This window comes from Schistocerca cancellata, chromosome 4 (assembly GCF_023864275.1).
Source record: "Schistocerca cancellata isolate TAMUIC-IGC-003103 chromosome 4, iqSchCanc2.1, whole genome shotgun sequence".
Classification (NCBI taxonomy): domain Eukaryota; kingdom Metazoa; phylum Arthropoda; class Insecta; order Orthoptera; family Acrididae; genus Schistocerca; species Schistocerca cancellata.
Window position 1 is genome coordinate 440,780,720 of NC_064629.1, and position 20,727 is coordinate 440,801,446.

The 20,727-nt window shown below is 38.3% G+C and overlaps 1 protein-coding gene across 1 annotated transcript in view; it reads left to right on the forward strand.

Moving 5' to 3' along the window:
• LOC126183646 (polyamine-transporting ATPase 13A3-like) overlaps positions 1–20,727 on the forward strand; it is a 265,104-nt gene that overhangs the window by 85,533 nt on the left and 158,844 nt on the right. The window contains exons 5-6 of the mRNA XM_049925790.1: positions 14,068–14,199; positions 17,736–17,866. Of these exons, the coding sequence (XP_049781747.1) occupies positions 14,068–14,199; positions 17,736–17,866 (263 nt within the window). The remainder of the gene's footprint in view (positions 1–14,067; positions 14,200–17,735; positions 17,867–20,727) is intronic.

The following is a 20,727-nucleotide window of genomic DNA, read 5'->3' on the forward strand; positions in this document are numbered from 1 at the left end:
GATCGCATTCTTCTTTAGGAGGGCTCACTATTTCCGTCTGTATTTGCTTGAACAATAAATGCATTCTTAGTATTTTCTGGTCAAAACAGATTAGATATGTTTGGTCAGTGATATCTCTGATCTGTTCTGACACTTTGAGTACCCTTAAAAGTGTGCAGCTTATATGTCTCACAGGTAAGTCTACAAAGCCTTGGAAAGATGTTTAATTCTGCTGGGTGCTGAAGTACAGAGATATTCAAGGAACTGAATCAACAAATGTGATGATCAATTAAGAATATTTTGTGGCTCCCACTACTTTTAGTTGAGGTACTGTTCTGTGCATCAATGGGATGACGAGTGATTGGATATGACAAACAACAAACTGCTACCATTGTAGCCAAAAACTCACCTGTGACAAGCATATGATTTGAATGTTTGGTTGTGCTTATGGAATGTTTTTGTGTATCAGTTATGGAAGAGATGTACAGAAAGATATCTCATTGAGCAGGAAAGGACCAAATGAAATTGATGGGAGAAAAGGTTTTCTGGTTTGGAGGAAGGTAAACATTGTCAACAAGTTTGAACCAAAACAGTGATACTGAATGTTTAATAGCTCAGTGGGGTTGGATGACCGTAGATGGCACAAACATATGTTATCATTTTGAGGAGTCATATGACTACCCTTGACTATGCTGCAAAATTTGTTTATGACTCTCTCCTATACAGAAAAGAATGTCTGCTCCAATTGAAACTAGAATTACAATTTTTTTCTTCTTACTCATTGCTTGACACTTAGCTAGTGAGATGAGTAGCAATCTGCTTTGGTACCTTTATCTTCAGAAATTTAAACTGTATTATAGTTAATAATTACGTTAAGATGTGAGACTTACAAAAAGAGTAGAGATTACTTTCAAAAGATATTTTCATTGTTGTTACTAAATTGCGGTAATAATGCACTTTGTTAGTATGCTCTGTTTGCAAGACAAACTTGCCTCTGGTAGTTCATGAAACTTAAATATTTTAATTTCCCTTTTATTTTACAATAATTTACATTGTTCATCAAACAAAAAATTTTAAGTTCACTTTGACTTGTTTGAGGTGTAAACTTGAATGTTGATTTGAATGCCACAATGGTTTATTGAACATAGTTGTATTCTAGGTGAACTACCGCCATCAGTTAGCCCTCAAAATCAGTCATATGGGGACCTATAGTTTAATACATTGTATGGACCATGATGCAGTTTCACACTTTCCACATACACAAAGCATTGCCATGGGTGAAAATGCGTGATAGGTGCTTGTGGAAAAAATTGTAGGCAAATACGAAATGAACCCTGAACTATTGTTTAGTCGTCCGCAGAACAGGCAAACTCCAGCCAAAATCTTAGTGTGCATCTTATTGCTTGAAAATGGCTGACGTTGCTGAAAATCTGTGGATATGTGTTCAAAGGTATTCAGTACTTTAGACATAATCATTACATTAATGAATCTTGAAGCTAACTTTTGATTTATCTTGGGAACAAATCCTCATATGAACATGTCTTGAATCCGATGGGTCAGTTTTCAAATAACTCTTCAACAGAGCTTATAAATTATCTTTGTAAGATAGTGCTTCTCATAAAAAATGATCACTGTTATGTATCCTGTAGCAAACAGTAATTCATTGCCAACAGCATTAAGAATTGCAAACATGCACATGCGCGCACACGCCCACGCACGTGTGCGGGCCCACACGTGCGCACATCTCCCCCCATTTTTCCACATAAAGGACGACTCAGTTTTTATGAACACACACATTATTTCATAAAGGCTGCAAAATTTAATAAATGGAGTCCATTGTTATTACTCTCTTTATGGGGAGTGTATCTACCAGTGGTAGGGGAAAAGACCTGCTCCTGCCCTACCTTAGCATTAATATCTCCTATCACCATTTTTATGTTATTTTTTATCCACTGTTGATAAGCTTGCTCCAGTTCCTCATAGATCATCTTCTCTTCTTCTATCTTCTCCTCAGTAGGGGCATGTGCATTTGGGAGACAGTAGTTAAAGGATTTCCTCTTTATTTACATACAACATATCCTTGGAATTATTGCTTTAAACCTGTCACAAGTTGTTCAGTGCTGTGATTGACTATAAATCCCACACCAAATATGTATTCACTGTTGTGGCCACTGTAGTACATAATACACTGCTATTTCTGGAAGGTATCCTGTCCAGTCCATCGTATTTCTTGCAAGGCCATGTTGTATGTTTCGCTATTTCAGCCAGGTTTCCAATGGCTTCAATTCTATATAATGTTTGTACATTCCACAATACAATTCTCATATTCCATGTTACATTGCCATGCCTTTGCCTTAGGGTTCATCCACCTGTATTTCCTTCAGTTTTCATAATAAAACTTTTTTCCCAAGGTATGACTTATCCGCCTGTCATCAAACCCTCTATTCTTCGGTGGACAATTTTCCCACTTTCATCTGCCTTCACCTCTGTTTCCCACTGAGTTGGGTACCCAATCTTTCACGGGTTGCTAAGATTCCCATGGTTCACCAACTTGAAGTTCAGAGACAGTTGAGTAGGAGAAGCTAAGTGACTTTCACTTGCATAAACTCATATTTTTCTCATCAGTAACTCATTTGAACCCTGATAAATTTTGCGGCATCACTTAACATGACAGTTTCTTCTAGCATGTTGTTTCACTGTAAGAATATACATATTTTGATCTGTGTGTCACCAGACAACATTACTAGGAATCAAACTGATCATATTAATAGCTACCAGGCATGCCTCTGACATACTAGCCTGCAATAGTTTCATAGGCACTAAGATGAATTCTGGTCATTACCTCCTCATAGCAGAAATTAGAGGGAGAATTTCAACAGCATATAAAGTTAAAGGAGAAGGTCAAAATAAGTATTATACATCAGAATGTAATGACCCAAGGAAGGCTGAACATGTATCTGTTAATTTGGAAAATAATTGACAGAAATCCTGCGGAACTATACTCATAACTTAAATGAGCAATGGAATAAGATCATAAATGAAATACAGGCTACTGCAGAAGAAGTGATTCTTATGGAACAACAGGCCATAAGGAATGAATGGTATAAAATGGTATGAAGAAGAGTGTGAGGAGGCAAAAAGAACAAAGAATGAAGCATATAAAAAATGCAGCCCAGAACAACAATGTTTGTTGATGACTGTAGGAAAAAAGGCGTGCAGAAAAGCGGATTCTGAAATCAAAGAAGAGAAGCCTTTTTGAAAGACAGTTGCAGGACATTGAATCACTGAGTAACACTAATGAAAGCAGGAATTTCTGCAGAGAGGTCAGTAACCATAGAAAGGAATTTCAATCAAAAGCAACACAGTGTAGAGAAAAAGAAATGGTGAACTAATAGCATCACAGGAAGGAGTGTTCCATCATTGGGCAGAGTACTTCAAGGAATTAATGTAGTCATAGAATGCTGAAGTGTGGGAACTAACTGATACCGACAAATGGAAGGCAAGGATAATTGGATGCCCTCGATGCAAGAGATTCAACTATCAATAAAGAAACTAGCCAGTAATATGTCCCAATGAATGAAAGGTGTTATGCCAAAGCTATTGGGTGACTAATGAAGATGTAATATGATGTAGATGGTACAATTTTGAGCTTTACAGATTATATGAAGATCTTGAAATCATAAAGTTCATTAAAATAAACTACCTGAAATGGTTGGCCATGTTTTTCACATGGAACATGAGAACCCAATGAAAATAGCACTGCTGCAATACACAGCAGCACAAAGAAGTGGGAGAAGACCAAGACTGCAATACTTCAATGACATACAAGATGATTTAAAAATTATTTGTGTCTGAGGATGAAGACACAACAAGACACTGGACAGGGATAAATAGAACGATGTCTTAGAGCAGGCCAAGGCCCATCAAGGACTGTAGAGCCAGGAAGAAGAAGAATCTTCTGAGTCTCCCATGCATTAACTTGCAGTCTGACAGGTAAGCTATGGCTCTGTATTCTGTATACATAGAAGTATCTGAACGTTTGAAATGGCCCTACTGTTGCCAAAGTTTCCTTTCCTGTAACAGAATAATTTTGTTCCCACTTGTTTATTATTATTCTCACAAAACTGATTGTTTTCCCTTTCTTGTCCTGTTATCTGAAACAATCATGAACCAGTCCCATATTCGGACATGTTTGCCATGAAACAAAAACCTTGTGATAGATCAGGGTGTAAAAGTGTAATAGTTTTGCATAACTCTTCCTAAACGTTCTTGGATTCCTTACTGCACTGGCTGATCCATACCCAAACTGCTTTATTTTTCGTTAAGTCTAAAAATGCCTTGGCATTAAATACTTGATTGGTTGCAAATTTACAATAAAGTCAACATAGACCAAGAAATCCTTTTATTTGCCTTTAATTTTTGGTTCAGGAAAGTTCTTTATAGCTTGAGTTTCGTCAGGATTTGCCCTTACGCTGTTAGTTGAAATAACGTGTCCTAGGAATTTAATTTCCTTTCTTTCAAACTCTGGTTTTTCAAAAATTACTCTGATGCCATCTGCTGCAATTGCCACTAAAACTTCTTCCAATATTTTATTATGTTCATGCCAGTTTTTTGTTGGCAGCAATATGTTGTCTGCATAGACAGTTACCTTAGCTAGTAAGTCATCACCAGTGCTTTATCTAACATGAAAATAAATGCTGCAGTAGATGTCTTCAAATCAAAAATCAAATGGTACCACCAATCCATTAACTGTGTGCTTAATTTCCTGTATCTGGAAATCTTGCAAACAGAAGTTCTTTGAATTGGTAACCTTGACTACCATAAATGAAGGCTATCTTCCACACTCTTTAGGTAAATGCACTTGCCAAAAGCTATCTGTTATATCTGTGCTAGACATTACCCAACTATCATTAAATTGAAATTACAATGAAATGAACTCCCTTAGCTGCTTACAGGCGTTGACATATGAAAATGTGTGCCCCGCCCGGGACTCGAATCCGGGATGTCCTGCTTACATGGCAGACGCTCTATCCATCTGAGCCACCAAGGACACAGAGGATAGCACAACTGCAGGGATTTATCTCTGGCATGCCTCCCACGAAACCCACATTCTCAACGTATTGTCCCGCACTACATTCGTAGTGCCCCCGCCTGCTATACGCATTACTCGCGGTGCGTTGCCGATTCCCGTAAGAGTTCGGGCACTGTTTGTGCATTCGCACAGAAGAAGAAGATGGTCAAGTGGCCGGTGAGCCTTAACTATATATTTTACGAAGATGGTATCTGTTCTTTCAGACATGTCCGGGAATTGGCAACGCGCCATGAGTAATGAGTATAATGGGTGGGGGCACTACGAATGTAGTGCGGGACAATACGTTGAGAATGTGGGTTTTGCGGGAGGCGTGCCAGAGATAAATCCCTGCAGTCGCGCTATCCTCTGTGTCCTCGGTGGCTCAGATGGATAGAGCGTCTGCCATGTAAGCAGGACATCCTGGGTTAGAGTCCCGGGCGTGGCACACCTTTTCATCTGTCCCCGTTGACGTATGTCAATGCCTGTAAGCAGCTAAGGGTGTTCATTTCATTGTAATTTCATTCTAACAAGCTGCTTGGTCACTGATGGTATCTGTTCTTTCGGACATGTCTGAAAGAACAGATACCATCTTAGTAAAGTATCGTTAAATTTCTGTATTAGTTCTTCCGGAACCTCCAGTCAATCTGTTTGTGGCCATATAATTTTATTAATTGCCCTTGCACCCAGAGTAATTCTCACTGGTCTGTCTTTTTTTTCAGAACCATCAGCACCATTTTAATACTATCCATGGTATCATATTCCAAAAAGTTTAGCTTTTGTGGTCCTTTGGTCTCTCTAGTTCATTATCGAATCTTAAACAACCAGTGAGTTTCTTGTAGATGAAGCCTCTTGTTCATAATTTCCATTGCTATGGTTATCTCTAGACTTCCCATAATAATTTCCTCTTCCACTATTAAATCCACCTTTTCCTCATCTCGGACGATTATAATAGTAATTACATGAACCCTACTTTTCATACTGCGACACTCCTTGCATTCCTGATGCATATCATTTGGTGCTGGTGTTGTGTAAATCTCGGTGGCAGCATGTCATCCCATCTTTGTGTGTCATTTCCTTTCCACCGTTTTCTGCACCAACCTTCCAAATTCTGACTTTTGCCTGCTAAAGCGTATAAATGATTCAAAGCCTGCACGATTCCACTAACATCTGTCTTTGGCATTCTGGTTAACTTTTTGTGTACTGATACTTGTAACTTAATAATGATTGAAATCAAGTCACTCTTTCAGTATATGGTCTAAATGCAAATTCTTTTCCAAATGTGTTTGGAAGACCTCTTTATAACTTTTCTTCCCAATGTTTGTGATAATTTGAACTTCAAAACAGGTCTCTTCTGACATAGTTTTGCATGCCGCTGGACCAATACTCATTTGTTGACAGTCCTATGAATTGGTCGTATGTGTTGCATTGTGATTCTACCTCATTCCCCTGGATAGTGCTTCCACTTCTTGTGCACTAGTCACACAACTAATCTTTTTTTTATTGTCCCACTGAATAGGAAATATTTCTTCAGATTGTTGTTTTAATGTAACTGGGTGTCCCTCTGATAGAGAAACTATAATATTTACACACTATTAAATACTGATTGTCAGCTATCACATAGTTTTTATTTTTATCCTACTATCTTTCATGCTCATGTCAAGATTATAACCTTTGCTTTATTTCTGCTTCAACGTGAGTGGCATACGGAGCCACTGACTAACTTTACCCCATACCTACTGTCATTCCTTCAGTTCTAAATGTTCACCTGCATTCTCAGTGCATGTATTTTTAACCAACTCTATCTTCTTATCCATATCATTTTGTGCATTTAAGTCTTGCTGCTTATTAGTTACTTTACAACACGTATTAGTTTCTTTTTGATCATTAGCTAACTGTACAGCATTAGATTCTGGGCAAGTAATGTGGAGCTCATGTGTGCTTCTACTTGTCCTTTCTTTATACTCCTTAAGTAAGACTGAAGTTTCTAAGCAAAACTCTTCTTTTTTTTATTATAATTTTTCCCAGGTGGTTTTTATTCACTTTTTAAATACGTTATTAGCAATTTATTTTTCTTCTTTTTTCCAATGGAAATTTTAGTTTCTTTAATGGAAATTTTAAATTTTAGTTTCTTTAATGGAAATTTTAAATTTTAGTTTCTTTAATGGATGAAAGGAGAAAATATAAAAATGCAGTAAATGAAGCAGGCAAAACGGAATACAAACGTCTCAAAAATGAGATCAACAGGAAGAGCAAAATGGCTAAGCAGGGATGGCTAGAGGACAAATGTAAGGATGTAGAGGCTTATCTCACTAGGGGTAAGATAGATACTGCCTACAGGAAAATTAAAGAGACCTTTGGAGATAAGAGAACCACTTGTATGAACATCAAGAGCTCAGATGGAAACCTAGTTCTAAGCAAAGAAGGGAAAGCAGAAAGGTGGAAGGAGTATATAGAGGGTCTATACAAGGGCGATGTACTTGAGGACAATATTATGGAAATGGAAGAGGATGTAGATGAAGATGGAATGGGAGATAAGATACTGCGTGAAGAGTTTGACAGAGCACTGAAAGACCTGAGTCGAAACAAGGCCCCTGGAGTAGACAACATTCCATTGGAACTACTGACGGCCTTGGGAGAGCCAGTCCTGACAAAACTCTACCATCTGGTGAGCAAGATGTATGAAACAGGCGAAATACCCTCAGACTTCAAGAAGAATATAATAATTCCAATCCCAAAGAAAGCAGGTGTTGACAGACGTGAAAATTCCCGAACAATCAGTTTAATAAGCCACAGCTGCAAAATACTAACACGAATTCTTTACAGACGAATGGAAAAACTAGTAGAAGCCGACCTCGGGGAAGATCAGTTTGGATTCTGTAGAAATACTGGAACACATGAGGCAATACTGACCTTACGACTTATCTTAGAAGAAAGTTTAAGGAAAGGCAAACCTACGTTTCTAGCATTTTTAGACTTAGAGAAAGCTTTTGACAATGTTGACTGGAATACTCTCTTTCAAATTCTAAAGGTGGCAGGGGTAAAACACAGGGAGCGAAAGGCTATTTACAATTTGTACAGAAAGCAGATGGCAGTTATAAGAGTCGAGGGACATGAAAGGGAAGCAGTGGTTGGGAAGGGAGTAAGACAGGGTTGTAGCCTCTCCCCGATGTTATTCAATCTGTATATTGAGCAAGCAGTAAAGGAAACAAAAGAAAAATTCGGAGTAGGTATTAAAATCCGTGGAGAAGAAATAAAAACTTTGATGTTCGCCGATGACATTGTAATTCTGTCAGAGACAGCAAAGGACTTGGAAGAGCAGTTGAACAGAATGGATGGTGTCGTGAAGGGAGGATATGAGAAATTTGTTAACATTGAAAGTATTTGTATGGAGTGTAGCCATGTATGGAAGTGCAACATTGACAGTAAATAGTTTGGACAAGAAGAGAATAGAAGCTTTTTAAATGTGGTGCTACAGAAGAATGCTGAAGATTAGATGGGTAGATCACATAACTAATGAAGTATTGAATAGGATTGGGGAGAAGAGAAGTTTGTGGCACAACTTGACTAGAAGAAGGGATCGGTTGGTAGGACATGTTCTGAGGCATCAAGGGATCACCAATTTAGTATTGGAGGGCAGCGTGGAGGGTAAAAATCGTAGGGGGAGACCAAGAGATGAATACACTAAGCAGATTCAGAAGGATGTAGGTTGCAGTAGGTACTGGGAGATGAAGAAGCTTGCACAGGATAGAGTAGCATGGAGAGCTGCATCAAACCAGTCTCAGGACTGAAGACCACAACAACAACAACAATGGAAATTGTAAATTTTAGTTTCTTCAAATGAATGTTAAATGATTTTTCAAGATTTTTTTCTGAGATTCCTTGAGAAACCTCATGAACATATCATCACCGTACTTTCACTTGATGATTCACTATTAGATGAACAGCTGTAGTGTTTGCTGAATGGGTGTGGTGACTTACATTTGGTGCCACTAAATCTGACCCATGATCATCATGTGAATGAATGTACCTCTGCCGAACTTCTATGACATCAGAAGTATCTTGCAGCAATACTGAACTTTCATCATGTAACCCAGATGGATGCTCATCACCTTCATGTCCCCCTTGAAAGTAATGTACTATCCTATTCCTGAGAACAACCATCTTTCCTCTTTTGTTATTCATGTTTGTAAATGTTACTGTCAATAATTAATACAACTTGTGCTCACTATTTGCTAATCTAAGTTTACAGACTGTGCTGCACTCTGCCGAGCTATTGCTACCCTGGGCCGTAACAGAGACAAACATCAGTCTTCCAAAAGATTTTATAAAGACGAGTTGCCTGTTATCGAGGTGAGGGTCATCTCTTGTTCATCAGCTGGGCCAGTGACTTTCCCTTTCCGTATGGGCTGCCCCACAAGCTGTTATAACGGAGGCTGCAGAGAATGCGGTGACCACTCTCCAGTTCTGGCAGCCTCTCGACATATACGTCCTCCTCGGTGCGTTGCATCATAACACACAATCTCTGTCTTCTTTTCTTGATGTTTGTCTTCTATAATCCATCGACATCACAGGACATAGCATCCATTGCCACTTGTGTTGTGTACATTACCAAAATATTTCCTATCACTGATCAGTACTGTTGCATGATTTTGAGCAACAGCTATAATCAATCATCAGTGTTACTTCAAGCTCCTTATCTAGAGATTCACATGTGATTAATATTTTAAAATTCACAATTCTCCCTTATCTTGTGCTCTGTTTCTTTTACCAATGAAAGTCACTGTTCAGTTGATCAAAATCACAAAGTCACTGGTAGGGCGAATTCACTGTTCATCACTTTGGATGCAATCCATAACCGTCAAAGCCACTGAGATTCATCCCCGCAAGAGATGCCATGTCCTACACCTCTTTTGTAACTGTTCAGTGAGAGTTGCATTGGGATGTGTGCAGTATCAGGTAGACTTCGCAGAGTTCTGTTTTGCTCACCTTGCATCTTCTAAAGAGGATGTCCCTCTTGCAGAAGGTCATGTGCGGTCATGATTCTGTTTATGGTTTGGCACCAAAACTGTTATGAGATAAATGCAAGTCTACTTTCCAGTGAAGAGAGTATTTTTAAGGAATGTCGTTAATTTATTCAGTGTTGCAATTCTTGCCGCAGCACTGTTCATAATATAGTCATTTACAATTGCTCAACACTCCACATGAAGAACTGATTTGTCAGTCTAATCAGAATGCAAGTCATGAACTTGAACTCATTAATTGTAATGCTTATTATCAATAATAATGATCAATATCCTGAGCAACTAACAAACTTCCCCACAAATTAGAAAGCTCTGATATCAGTGGCCTTGCAGTCAAGATGGCTCTTACTGGTGTCACCAACCAACTCTTAAAAGTTATAAAATTACAGTTTGATAGCACTGAATCAATACTAACCACCCTGAATAGTGAACATGTTTGCCCCGACTACAAACTTGGACTGCACTTGGCTATGGCTGTCACTATAGTCAACCAATTAGAAATGGAGACGGTGTCTCCATGTGGATAAGCATACCTCCACTTGTGACCACAATGTAATATGTTGCTCAACAGTAGAGCTTAACAAACACTGCACAACAGTACTGCTCACCCCATTTGCTATAAATGTTACTAGTTAATACATATAAAATGTTTGTACGAGGGTTGGAACGTAAATAGTGGCAACTATTTATTCACAACCGATACAAAAAGTGTTACATATTTGCACCTGTTACTCTCCTTCAAAGTAGTCACCAGCACTGTGTAGAACCCATTGCCAGTGATGTGGAAGGCGTACTATACCATTAGCAGTGCTTGTTCTGTTGATGGTACGAATGGAGCGTTCTACTGCCTGTCGAATCTCTGGAACAGATCTGAAGCAAATGCCACGAAGTGGTTTCTTCATCTTCGGAATCAAATCAGTCACAAGGACTTAAGTCATATTACTGTTCATTTTTGGAGCATCACCTGTGACCAGCTTTGTGAAAGGAGCGGCGACACTTTCTACACAACCCACCCATCATTTTGTACAGCAATGTGCGGGCGCATACAGCACAGGCTGTGGCTGCTCTGTTTGGTCGATGGGACTTGGAAGTACTGTACCATCCACCATACTCCCTGGACTTAAGTCCTTGTGACTTTGATTTGATTCCAAAGAGGAAGGAACCACTTCATGGCATTCGCTTCAGAACTGTTCCAGAGATTCGACAGGCAGTAGGCCTCATCATTCGCACAATCAACAGAACAGGCTCTGCTAACAGTATTACTACGCCTTCCACATCATTGGCAATGGGTTCTACACAACACTGGTGACTACTTTGAAGGACAGTAACAGGTGCAAACATGTAACTTTTTTGTATCGGTTGTGAATAAATAGATACCACTATTTAAGTTCCAACCCTCGTATCTACCTAGAAATTGAAATAACTGAGATAGTATTCTTTTTCAGCTGCATTTGCTTGTGAACAGAGGATGACAGTGGTAGGCCTCTTGTCAAAGTTTTGAGTGAAATCTTTACAAAAATAGCCCTAATATTTGCTAAAAGTGAAGGCCGAGGCTGCTGGTACAGTGCAGTTTTACTTTGTGTTCTGTTTAAACAACAGCTAATGGGGCCAAATGTCCAGTGCAACAGTACACTTAGGCATTACTTTTTATGCAATTCCCTTCTAGTTTTTCAAAATGTTACACTGCTGATATTAATTATTATTAGATACCTGCACCACTTTTTACAAAATCTGCTGAATACTGGTAACAAATGTGTAGCATCGAATTAAAAAATTGTTGATTCAGATTTGTTTCTGAAAAACAGGAATTTATTAACATGCAATATAAATTGAAGTATTATGAAGTCTTTTATTAAGATATTTGTCTGGAATGTAGCCTTGTGTGTAAGTGAAATGTGGGCAACAGGCAGTTCAGACAACAAGAAGATAGCAGCTTTTGAAAATAGAAATGAGCATATGACATTGTGGACTGGGAAAAAAAAAAATTAATTCTATAGAAGAATGTTGAAGATCACATGGGTAAGAATTAGGGAGGTACCTTATCAAATTGAGGGAAAAAACAATTTATGGCACAGCTTGGCCAAAAGAAGGGATCAGTTGATAGGACACATCCTGCAGCATCAAGAAATTGTGTACTTAACGATGGAAGTAAGTGTGGGGAGGTAATAATTGTAGAGAGACACAAGGCTCGAATACAGTAAGCAATCCAAATGGATGTAAGTTGCAATGTTTGCCATGATTGGTGTAATCTTCATATGACTGACATGTGAGACCCATTGAAAGATTTTGTTGACAAACAAAACTGTCAGTTTTAAGGCACTAAAAAATCATGCATAGTCACCACATTCCCTAAAACCTGAGCATTTTGAATGTAGTATACAGTAAACCCATTGTTGACATTTTTAGTTACACGAGGAGTTTTCACTACTAAATTATACCCATTAATTTCTGGAAGCTTTTGTGGATGGTTGAGGGATTCTGTTACTTAATGATGTGTGGAAGATTGATTAATGTGTGTTATATGTAGCAGACATGTTAAGTTTCACATTATCATAAGAAGACCATTTTGAGTACTTTATGGAGATTTTTCTCTTCCATGGTTTCCCTGTGTCACTCAAGGCAAATGACAGGATCATTCCTTTCAAAAGAACACAGCCAATTCCTTCCCTATCCTTCCCATGCCTTGAGCTCATGCGCCATCTCTAATCACTTCATTGTCGATGAGACATTTTACCTTGATCCTCCTTCATTCTTTCATTTGTTTGTTCCTTCCTATTTCCAAGGAAGACTCTAATAATTTTACCAAGTTAATAAGTGATGATTGCAAAACATTGACATGAATTATTTGCAGAAAAATGGAAAACGGGGGAGAAGATCAATTCGGGTTTTGGAGAAACTTGAGAGGCAACATGAGAGGCAATTCTAACCCCGCCACTTATCTGAAAAGATAGGTGGAAGAAAGGCAAACCTACATTTATGTCATTTTTAGAGTTAGATAATGCTTTTGACAATACTGACTGCAAGATACTATTTGAAATTCTGAAGGTAGCTAGGATAAAGATACAGAGACTGAATGATTATTTATAACTTGTACAGAAAACAGACTGCAGTTATAAGATTTGAAGGACATGAAGGAGACTCAGTTGTTACTACAGTTAGCGTGTAACCAAAATTTGGAGATGTTAGTGATGTATTGCATAACATTCTGTAAGTCAGTATGGTATATGTGGATTGGGTACTTCGGTTTGCCTACATGAGCCAGGAATGTATAGTTACCTGCAAGGCTGTTAACTATTTGATTAGGTGTGTTTGTACTTCTGGTGAGGTTGTTTCCAGTTCAGTGTGAGTAAGTCCCAGTGTGCTTGGGCTCAGACTGTGTCAGTGTCATACTGGCACACTGTCTGTAAGTACAGGCAGATATGACTCAAGGCTGCCTCCCACACTCTTCTTTTGCCACACGACTCTCTGGGAACATGTCTGCATGGGAAAAAATGAAAATCATGAATGGAAAAGTGAAGTATGAGAGCTTGGAAGACAATAATTTGGGACAAATGGTAGAGTGATACAGGAATTAAGATAGATCCAAATAGGGATAGGTAGTAACAACTGAGTTAGAAGAAAGTAGAATAAAGACATAGACACATTGAACTGAAAGCCTGTGTAACTTACAGATTGTTTTTATAATTAATAAGCTCAGATAAAGATGCCTTTTATTGTGAAAATGTTGCCATATTGAGTAACATGACATTCTGGTAATATGTTATCTAAAAATGTGACATTATTTCTCTCAAATTATTGACAGTGATGGATAACTATATGTGCTACGTGTACTCAGGTGAAACAGGCAGGAAATTGTGACTAGTGTCTAGCTTTCAAAGTGAAGCAGGAAAAATCCATGACACATCATGTGCTTTAGATGCATGAAAAAAGAAAAAAAAGAAAAGAAAAAAATATTTTGAATAACTGTAAATTGAATTTAATCTTTTTGATTTACAGAATGTGTGGAGGTTGATTCAAAATATTTGGTCCCAGGTGATGTGATCATAATTCCACAGCATGGATGCTTGATGTCCTGTGATGCCATCTTGTTGAGTGGCAGTTGCATTGTAAATGAGAGCATGCTTACTGGTGAGTTTTACTTTAGTCATTGTGATAATGTTTTACATTTTAATCACTTTTCTTCTTACATCCAGCATTACTAGTCATTGGAGACAAAACTATACCCAGGCTCTGATCTAGATTTAGGAAAGTGATTTAGTTTTGCTGTGAATGATGAAATAGTTTTGAGATTTCAAGAAAAATTCCTCTTCCTTTTTTTAAATGTTCATCTTATTTCCTCCTTTTAAGACACTGTCCATTCCATTCAACTGCTCTTCCAAGTCCTTTGCTGTCTCTGACAGAATTACAATGTCATCGGCAAACCTCAAAGTTTTTATTTCTTCTCCATGGATTTTAATGCCTACTCCGAACTTTTGTTTTGTTTCCTTTATTGCTTGCTCAATATACAGATTGAATAGCATTGGGGAGAGGCTACAACCCTGTCTCACTCCCTTTGCAACCACTGGTTCCCTTTCATGACCCTCGACTTATAACTGCCATCTGCTTTCTGTACAAATTGTAAATAGCCTTTCGCTCCCTGTATTTTACCCCTGCCACCTTCAGAATTTGAAAGCATTTGTAGACTTAGAGAAAGCTTTTGACAATGTTGACTGGAATATTCTCTTTGAAATTCTGAAGGTGGTAGGGGTAAAATACAGGGAGCAAAAGGCTATTTACAATTTGTACAGAAACCAGATGGCAGTCGAGGGGTATGAAAGGGAAGCAGTGGTTGGGAAGGGAGTGAGACAGGGTTGTAGCCTATCCCTGATGTTATTCAATCTGTATATTGAGCAAGCAGTAAAGGAAACAAAAGAAAAGTTCGGAGTATGAATTAAAATCCATGGAGAAGAAATAAAAACTTTGAGGTTCGCTAACGACATTGTAATTCTGACAGAGACAGCAAAGGACCTGGAAGAGCAGCTGAACAGAATGGACAGTGTCTTTAAAGAAGGATATAAGATGAACATCAATGAAAGCAAAACGAGGATAATGGAATTAAATCAGGTGATGCTGTGGGAATTAGATTAGGAAATGAGATACTTATAGTACTAAATGAGTTTTACTATTTGGGGAGCAAAATAACTGATGATGGTCGAAGTAGAGAGGATGCAAAATGTAGACTGGCAATGGCAAGGAAAGCATTTCTGAAGAAGAAAAATTTGTTAACATAGAGTATAGATTTAAGTAGCTTCCAAAATGTGGTGCTACAGAAGAATGCTGAAGATTAGATGGGTAGACACATAACTAATGAGGAGGTATTGAACAGAATTGGAGAGAAGATAAATTTGTGGCGTAACTTGCTTAGAAGAAGGGATCGGTTGGTAGGGCATATTCTGAGGCATCAAGGGATCACCAATTTAGTTTTGGAGGGCAGCATGGAGGATAAAAATCCTAGAGGGAGACCAAGAGATGAATACACTAAACAGATTCAGAAGGATGTAGGTTGCAGTAGGTACTGGGAGATGAAGCAGCTTGCACAGGATAGAGTAGCATGGGGAGCTACATCAAACCAGAGTCTGGACTGAAGAAGAAGAAGAAGAAGATGACAAGAACAACAACAACAACAACAACAACAGTAACAGCAACATACTTGCTACTAGTCAGTATCCATTATAAGGTGTAACATGGTCAAGACTGCGGGAAAGTGATCTTAATTATCAATATAAGGTACTACTGTAAGTTAAACTACCAAAATTCTTTTTCTAGTATATTTTGTTTAACTTTGTTTTAATATGATAAACTGTATTTGTTCCCTCTAGCAGTGTATGTATGTCGTTAACTTAACAGCAGTATTACAGGACACAGTTGTAATGTCGAAGTGCTTGATTGTGCAGTATCTGACGTGTTACACACTGTAATAACATTTTTGTCTACATCTGCGTGATCACACTGCAATTCAGAATCGAGTTCCTGGCAGAGGCTTCAGCAAGCCACTTTCAAGTTATTTCTCTATTGTTCCACTATCAAACAGCACACAGGAAAAATGAGCACTTTAATCTTTCTGTGTGAGCTCTGATTTCTGTTATTTTATCATGATGATCATTTCCTCCTATGTTGGTGGGCACCAACGGAATATTTCCCCAAGTGGAGGAGAAAGTTGGTGATTGAAAGTTCATGAGAAGATTGTGCCCCAACAAAAAAAAAACACTTTTGTTTTAATGATTGCCAGCCCAATTTACATATCATGTCCACGTTACACTCCCTCCTGTCTTGTGACAATTCAAAATGAGCTGCTTTTCTTTGAACCAGTCCCATCTCATGCAGAACCCACTCCACACAGCAGTACTCCAGAAAGGGACAGACAAGCATAATGTAAGCAGTCCCTTTTGTATAACAGTTGCTCTTTCCAAATGTGCTGCCAGTAAATTGCAGCCTTTGGTTTGCTTTCCCCACAACATTATCTATGTCGCCATTCCAAATCAAGTTATTTATAATTGTAATCTTGAAGTATTCAGTTGACTTTACAGCCTGTAGATTTGTGTGATTTATCATGTAACTGAATTTTAGTGAATTTCTTTTAGTACTCATATGGATGTTGCTAGCACTCTTTATGGACTCTCTTTTTTTTTTTAGACCCAAAGATGACTGCTAGCACCATCAAAACCACACGTATCATTTTATAAGCTCATGATCTAGACAAATAAAGTTTACGTTCAGTATCCATTACATATTCTAGTTTTCTTCCAGAAAATACAGAATTGATATTATATGTCTGTCTGTTTAGCAGGACAGGATGCACATTTGATTTGCAGAGGTTTTCCCTCCCCTGCCCTCCCAGGTGGTGGCAGGGAGGGGGGTAACAACTGCCCTCCTCTACCCATTGCTGGCAGTAGCTTTAAAATGTCTTTGAGAGTGGCAATCCCATCATAACAATAGCATATATACGGGTATGGTTGCTTCTATGCAAAATTGCCTGGATTATGGGCACCAGACTGGAAGGATTCTCACATAAAATGCATTTGGTGTAACATTTTGATTGCCACAATTTTTTGATTCTACATAACTTCCAATTGATGCAGCCTTCAAATAATGAAGCAATGTCAGTGATTCCATGGCATAATTCACTAACTGCAGAATTACTGGACATTGTTCATAGAGCAACAGATACATTAATTACAGTACATTTTTTATGATTAGTCAGCTGTGAAATTATTTCAGTAAAGATCTTAAAACTTTGGTTGCTTGAATCTTCAATGACTTTTATACATAGACAAAGAAGTAATGCTACATATAGGGACATGTTGTGTATTTTTAACTTTGCCATTTATTTGTTCTGAACATGTTTTCAAAATATTGGTGGAAGTAGTTTCTTAAACATTTTTGCCTGAAAACTTATACCCTGGAGTAAAGGCTCCATTTACACCTTTCGTTCAGTAATAGTGTAGGTGCTGAAAGTGCCTGAGAAACGTGATTCTTGATGTTGTAAGTTGCTTATTGTACTTTTAAAACCACATTTTATTTATATTTCATAACTTGAAATGTGGTGTTTTGCTAGCTATGTAACACTGAATTGTGAAAGATGATCTTGGCAAATCCATGTGTGAGTAATTGTGTTTGATGTGCAGGGGAAAGTGTGCCTGTGACAAAAACTCAGCCTTCGCATTCAGATGCTGTGTACAGTCTGCAAGAACACAAACGGCATACTTTGTTCTCTGGCACTCGAGTTCTGCAGACACGGTTTTATGCAAATCATCAGGTAAGGGAATTTCAGATGTTTCCAAACAGGTGAACATCTTCTAATCTTGTTCACCACCCTCACCCTGTTTCTTTTGTGGAGAAACATCTGAAATTTAAGCTACAGTGTACTCAGCTGAGAAACACAAACAAATTTTCTTAGAAATATATATTTAATAAATCCTGTTTAAGTTTGAGGATAAGCTCATTTCTGAGTAGTGGGAAGTAATATTTTATGCTTTTTTTTCTTTTTTCTTTTTACTGGAGATGAAATGGAAGGAGACTTCTTCTTGCCCTATTGAATGATAGTTCTGAACCATTAGCTAGGAAACACTGTAGCCAGTGGAGCACAACATGTATTGCCTGGGTGATAACATTTTACCACACTGGCGGCCATTGGATGAAGCAGTAGTAGTACCACCCTTTAATTCCGTTATTGTATGGTTTTGGCTGTGAAGTCATTACCAAGTGTGTGCATAAGTACAGCTCAGAGTCCAAGAACTTGTCAATTTGTATATTTTAGGGTTTAACCATAGAAAGTTGGATACTCTGTCAGACTTCACAGTCAAAGGCATCACAGCAAGTACATCTAAAACAGTAGTTAGTATTTATGCAGAATACCCTTAGAACAGTATGGACATACATCGAGCAAATCACAGGTGTGTAGAAGACGAAAATTAGAACCATATTCAGCCTGCCTTTATGGTTATAATTACTATGCTAGATTCACTTGCCATACCTTAGAGTATGAAGTCTGATAATGTGGCGAACCTCCTAAGACTGCACCATTATGTTTGTGAATTAATGTGTTCCTGGACTCTGACCGGAGTATGATCTTACTTGCGTATTGTACTTAGCACTGAAAACAATGGGAAGTTTTTACTTCATCCAGTGACAACCACTGTGTTAAAAAAGTTATCATTCAGACTATTTGTTATGGCTTTGACCCTGTTGTAGCCAAAATAATGAAAAAGCAATAGCCCCACTCTTCATAGTATAGCTGACTTACTGCAGACACAAAGGAAGCAACAAAGTATGTATATGATTGTCCTCTCAGGTATCTTTGTCACATACTTCTCAGATCATTTAGTTCATTATAGTAGTGTTAGAAATAATCTTAAATAGGTGGCCAGTTTTTCACTGTGTAATTGTCATATTACAAATGCAAAAATTTTATATTCGCCTGCTGGTCTTGGGATGTTTCTAAAATGTGAGATAACAATCAATATTTTGCTCCTGTATGACAAATGCTGCATTGCACAATGATTCGTATTCTGTGTTCAACATTAGATCTACCAATAGTGTGACTCATTGAGCAAGTTCATAGGCCTGTATAAGATAAGTATAGAACTATGTTTAGTGAAGCTCTGAAACATTCAAAGGGAACTTTGTGTTGATGATCGCTAAGCAGATTTCAAGTGGCAGTTACTGCATGTAAATATTGGTATTGTGGTGGCAGTAACTGGAAAGATTTTCAGTGGACATGAGAGTAATTCACGGTTCATGAAAATTACTAGTAATAGTTAATTCAATACTAATAAAATACACAACTGAAAAAGGTACATACTTCAGTTAGAAACACTATCTTTGCACAGTTCTCTTTGCATAAACTCTCATTTACTCTAGGTCATCCATGTAGCTCTCTCTAAATCGGTTCAACTTTTTTTCGTATACTTTACTGCGATACTGGACTGAACATGATGTCAATGCTGTAATATGCCAGCTCCTCATTTCCACAGTTTTAGAATTGGAAAACTTTATTCTCAAGCTATTATAATACATAAAATGACATCTAGTACAGGATTATGGCATGTAAAAGAATGTTGGAATGATTAGTGTATAACCCAGAAAAAAAAGTTCTCGTAATTTTGTGGAATCTGTTCACTAGAACTTGACTATCTTATGAACAAATTCCACACTAAGGAATACTTACAGCAAATATAATTATCAGGTGTGTGCAGTTAATGATGAGTGGTGATAATGGCCATTCAGAAATTGTTTTTAGCTATCTACTGAGAAGCACAGAGGTTGTGACCAGAATACAGTTAAAAGTCCAGTAAGCATTCTATCAGATTTGACGTCGGCAACAAAGGTGTGGGCAGTTGATCCAGACAGATGTGTGTATGGCATTGAAGCCAATGGCAAAGCTAGTCCCTAATCTGTTGTCTTGTGTGCAGAAAAGAGCCAGAAACTCTGCTCCTTGCAGGCAATTGTTGTATTACCTTGGAGTCTGGATGTCCAGTCAGTACTCTAATGGTTAGAGTAGTGATAAGTGTAGCCATTAGTGGTAGGATGGTTTCTGGTTCACTGCTGTGGAGGAGAGGACTTGGGATCTTTAAGGTGGGGGTGATGGCATCAGTGGTTGGAACATCTCTGACAATGCAGTGACAAAAGCTGAGGCTGCTGGTGTCTGAGATGATGGTGGTGCCAGGAGCAGTGGATACAGGAACTGTTTTGGCCATCACTGGTGTGGAGGCCAGGCACCAGTGGCTGCCAGCATTTCCATCCTGGATGCCTCTCACTATTGCGTACACAGGCTGGAACACCATCCATATACTGAGCTGAGCGAGTTAAGGTGGCAGCTGATGACGTTTTATACAGTAGATACAATATCGTCTTTCTGGGTACTTGATTATGAAGGAGCTTGATGGGGCTGTAGTTGTTGACCATTGTGTTCAGATTTGTGCTCAAGAGGTATGTCAGTGTATCTCAGTGGACATTTATTTCTACCATATCTCTCTGAACACATTGGCTTACAAAACTGATGTGGATCCTGTCTAAAGGATCACTTGCCATAAGCTATAGGGGGGAAATTCTGAACAGGTGCTGCCCAATTTTCTGCACACCTGTTACATACAGAGACCATGTTTTAAGTGTATTTTC